The sequence below is a fragment of the Montipora capricornis genome, chromosome 13 (genome assembly GCF_036669925.1).
Source record: "Montipora capricornis isolate CH-2021 chromosome 13, ASM3666992v2, whole genome shotgun sequence".
Taxonomy (NCBI): domain Eukaryota; kingdom Metazoa; phylum Cnidaria; class Anthozoa; order Scleractinia; family Acroporidae; genus Montipora; species Montipora capricornis.
In genome coordinates this window covers 8,583,616-8,588,615 of record NC_090895.1, presented here as the reverse complement: position 1 = coordinate 8,588,615, position 5,000 = coordinate 8,583,616, and the positions used below count along the sequence as shown (strand labels likewise).

At 38.8% G+C, this 5,000-nt stretch overlaps 1 protein-coding gene across 3 annotated transcripts in view; it reads left to right on the top strand.

The window, feature by feature from the left end:
• Positions 1 to 5,000, top strand: part of LOC138029724 (uncharacterized) — a 128,621-nt gene that overhangs the window by 79,783 nt on the left and 43,838 nt on the right. For all 3 annotated transcript variants that reach the window (XM_068877483.1, XM_068877484.1, XM_068877482.1), the window contains 2 exons: positions 3,350 to 3,619; positions 4,232 to 4,477. In XM_068877483.1, coding sequence (XP_068733584.1) covers positions 3,350 to 3,619; positions 4,232 to 4,477 — 516 coding nt within the window. The remainder of the gene's footprint in view (positions 1 to 3,349; positions 3,620 to 4,231; positions 4,478 to 5,000) is intronic.

Here is a 5,000-nt window from a genome sequence, read left to right as displayed (position 1 = left end):
GAGCCCTACAAAAAGGTTACATGGATGGTTCAATGAAGTAACTTTTCCATGCAAATCTCACATCACTTTAATCAGAAGGCGCATGTGCAACTAGTCCCAGTTCTCTGCTGTGCATTTGAGGAGACAGTGTGGCCCAGTGGTTCGGGCTCCTGCTATGATATCTGGAGATCCTGGGTTCAAGACCGGCTCTGGACACTGGTTGAATTTGTTCGTGGTAGTCCCTGGTTCAACTTCCCAGGTGCAATGTAAATAGCTGACTGGTTTGCCTCCGGCCAGTTGGGATTCTTAAAAGTTGTAGTTGTTGTGTTCTGTTGTTTCGTTGATTGTGTTTCATTGGCCCTGAAAAGCCTCTATAGGGAGGGGTCAATTAAGTGTGTATTGTATTGTATTTCAGTAAAAAACAGGTAAACACTTCCAGCAAACAAAAGGAGGAGGTGGTTTTTTCACCGGATGGAAACTGTCCAATGATTTTTCATAAAGTGTAGCATGGAATGTCTATTTGCAAAATATGGAACTGATATTTTGAAAAGTGTATCAAAGGAGGGCCTTATGACACCATTTTTTTTTTTTTTTGAGATGTAATTTCTATTAAAATCCATGCTGCAGATTTTGTCTTAGAATGTTCTCGTACTGTTGTGTTAGAAATTTGTAAAAAAAACATACATTGTAGTTAACTCACTGAGGCTTGAGACGTTTTCCGTTTTGGTCACGTGATTTAACTAATATGGTTGTGAGTCAAACCACACAGAGGAATGTTAAATAGAACGCACTTGGCAAAAAAAGGATCACTGTAGAGTTAAAGGAATTCAAAAAATGACTATTTGAAGGGATCCATAGCAAGGGTTTGGTAGTTAAGAGCCACCCCACGGAAGTTTAAGCTCAAATGCGATCAATCAAAAACAGATAACCTATTCCTAACTCACCTTCACCCTCACCATCATCCTCGCCCTTGACAATACCCTCACCCTCCTTTTAGCAACGCCAGAGGTTTATACATGCCTACTTTAGCTGAACTTTATGGTTATTTTGATGATATACAGTTGCCTTTCCCGACTTCTGATGGTCCATGAAGAACAACAACAGCAAACAAACATCTTTTATTTGTACCACACAATGACAAGGGAGAGAGGAAAAAGACAACATAACCAATGTAAGGTACAAGGCCGCCTGGAAAATACAATGTAACTAAAAAGCCAATCTAGCTAGGGGATACCTATTTTATTCTAACACACCCAATAATTTTTTTCGCAGTCTTATTGGCTACTCTATTGATGAGGGATAAATTCCAGTCACATTTTTAGCTGAAGAGAAGAGAGGAGAACACTTTAAAAAACTAATGAAGGGAAGACTAATGAAGGGTGAGCTTGCAAAGTCGACCTCTGCGTGTTTAGTCCTTTTCCTTACCTACAGTGTCTTTACTTATTATTCTCATAGCGGGCACTTCGATATCTAAGCTTATGGAGCGGTGTGTGGACGAGTTCTGAGCAGGTACAATGTGTTTCTAAGCGGGAAAGTCCTGTTTTTCAATCTCAAGCTTCGCTTGGCCTTGGAATCTGTACTACTGAAATTTGAACATGGAACAAAGGAGCCTCATTAACCGAGAAGTACAGTATGCAAAGCATTCCATGGTTCATTAAGTGCTTTTATACTGATCTATTCAAGAGACCGTTCTACTTATTCTTTGGATTACCACGGATTAGGAGATGCAAACGTCTATGCTCATACTACCCTAACACCACTGCTTCATTCCACGTGCAGCTTATCGGTGATCTTGTGTACAAGCTTAACCCGGGTCCTGTGGGACTTTCAGACAAAGCCTTACGCTCTACTATCCATAGACAATGGAACTGCAGCACCGGAACAATCACTTCAATGAGAAACATAATAAACACGATTATTTCTCCTGTGGCTGCTTCACGGCGCGTTTTTAAACACCGTAGCATTTGGCGTAACACCGATAACCTGATCACAATACGTGACGTGGCTAGAACGATTAACCTGAAAAAACAAATGGTAGTTTGTAATCTTAATGCTCGCTCGGTCAGGAATAAAACAACTGTAATCTATGATTACATATGCAATCACAATGTCGACTTGATGGCCCTGACAGAACACTGGCTTACACCGAAGGATTCTCCTGTTAAGGCTGAAATATGTCCTGATGGTTACAGTATTCTTGTTCACAAACGATCAGATCGCCGTGGCGGTGGTACTGGGCTCCTTTACCGTGACTCGTATGAAGTCTCTATGATTAACTCTAGAGTCAGCGAGCATGGATCCTTTGAGTATTCGGAGTGGTTCGTGAAGGCATCTTCTTATAATTTGCGGGTTATAGTCATATACAGACCACCTTATTCAGACGATCATCGAATTCCGATTAGTGTCTTTCTATCAGAGTTTCCTGAATACCTAGATACTGTGCTGTTATGCAAGGAACTCTTACTTATAACCGGTGAATTTAATATCCATGTCGATGACCTTCAGGTCTCTGACGCACGGACGTTCTTAAGACATTGGAAGCCTTGGGATTGGAGCAACACGTCGAACAACCTACACACGGGGATGGGCACATACTCGATCTAACCATCACGCGCATGTCCGAGAATCTGGTCACCAGTACACCTGTGGTTGACCAATTTATATCAGATCACGCTGCTTTTCGACGCTGCTGTTTTATCTTTTAAACAATCTAGGTATAATCTTAGGTCTGTTGGCAACAACACTCTAGCAAGGCCCGAAATCAAGTCGGAGACAGAGCCTTCGCGGTTGCTGCTCCATTCTTATGGAATGTATTACCGCCCATTCTTAGGGCTATTGATAACATTACTTCATTCAATAAACAATTTAAGGCGCATCTTTTTAGGAAAGCATATTTTTAGATATTTTAGATTTACCTTTTTTACCTATTTCCTTATTTGTTCCGCTATTATTACTACATATAATATATAATCAATTTTTGTTCACTTTCTATTTTTAGTTAGCAACACTATCATTTTTTTAATTTTTTTATCGCTTATACAAGTTGTATATCAATTGTAAATAACAGTATCATTAGTTAGCCTTTGCTTGACCAATTTGTAAAGCGCGTCAGATCATATATTAATAAATTTCGCGCTATAGAAATAATAAATTATTATTATTGTTACATTTGAAAGCATGGAATTTGCAGTTCTGTCATCCAGACTATACACAGTTCATGTTTCACGATTGTAATTTCTTTTTCAGCCCTCACAGTGACAATTGTAACGTGAAACCTGACTGCCCAAAGAACTAAGTGTAGTCCTAAGTGTACAATAATTGTTGATAATTTATTGGTTTTTAAATATTCTAATTTCTCAATTCTATTTAGACAAACCTGAAGGCATAACAATTGGGCTTAGCAGATATAGTGTTCTTCAAGGAGGTGCAGTCAAAGTCACATGTGTTGTGAGTGCATCTAATCCTCCTGTGTCAGAGTACCGATTCTTCCTTAACGGCAAGCTGCGCCACACTACGAATAATAGTAGTGAAATTACTATTGAGAACCTACAACGATATCAGGATAATGGGAATTACAGTTGTGAGGCCCAAAACAGCGTTGGATTTGCACAAAGTGACAAGGCTTTTCTTAACATAAATGGTAAGTCACTTTTTGAAATTGTGAAACTTTGTTGATGTCTTTGATGCTTATTTAAGCACAAGTGTCCTTCATTCCTAAAGTACAACAAGTGAAGGTAATAAAATGTTAAATTGCCAAAAATAAGATTCCCTCACAAGGCATCCAGCCACTGGTATGTCTCTTTGAGAATGAGATAGAATATCTATTAGTTTTAAGCATGTCGTTAGTTTGTTTTTGATGTACATTGATCTTTCAATACTCCAGCTTTGCATTGCTGTCCTTTTAAATGATACTGCATTTTATTGGTGTGGTAATGTCATTGCTGGATAGTGAAGGAGTTTTTGGAACACTGAGCCCTGTCCATTAGCCTTAATCAACGGCAGCCATGTTGAGTCCCGAGGGATTGAAAACTTTTGCTTTTCCCAAACATTTCAACTCAAGGCTCGGGGTAAGAAATCTATTGTCTATGGCCAATATGGCCGCCGCGTGAATAAGGCCCAGTGCTTACTTGACAAAAGTGCTCTTCATTTGCAGAGCACAATTTTAGTACTTTTTTTTCTGCATGTCAGTTACATACTTTTACTGTACCTTTGACATATTTATATTATACACACATAAATTGTTCTTTTTTAGTTCCTGTCACAATCCAACCATTCACCAAGAACACAACAGTCACTGAAGGAAATCCAATTAATTTGACATGTCATGCAAATGGTTTACCAGTGCCGTCTGTTGTATGGAAGAAAGATGGACAGGAAATACGCTCAACGAGTTTGCTTAACATTGAAAGCAATTGGAGAAGTGACAGTGGAAGATACATCTGTATAGCAAACAACACTCTGGGAAAGAAAGAAATGGAAACATTTGTCACTGTAAATTGTAAGTAAAATGAGTCAAAGAAGATACACTGTACACATACAATGTTGGTCTGTGGCAACAGGTCACCCTGCTCAACTTTCCTAATCCTAATTGTGAAAAGTTAATTGTGACATCAAAAGCTACATGTGAGGATTTTGGTCAGAGGATGTTAGGAAGTGTGCATAGGAGACAAACATACATTGCAACATGGATGTTTTGTCCAGTTGGCGAATAAGTTTTTTTCCCTACTTGTAATGTTATCTGTATGCCTCATACGTACATGTATGTCCTTATAAATTTTTGTTAACCCCAGTACGCAGCACCTGAGCCAATAGACCACTTTCATGAATGGCGACCAACTTTACATTCCTTTGTATTTATGTTAATTAGACCAACTGCCCTCGTTTTGCAACAAATATTTTTTTGAAATTTGCTCGTCGTAGCAAGGCTAGTAGGGCTTATTAGCATTAAAACAAAAGAAGAATTTATTTGGCAACCATTATGAAAGAGGTCTATGTTTTGGCTCTTTCTTTGAATGGCTGAT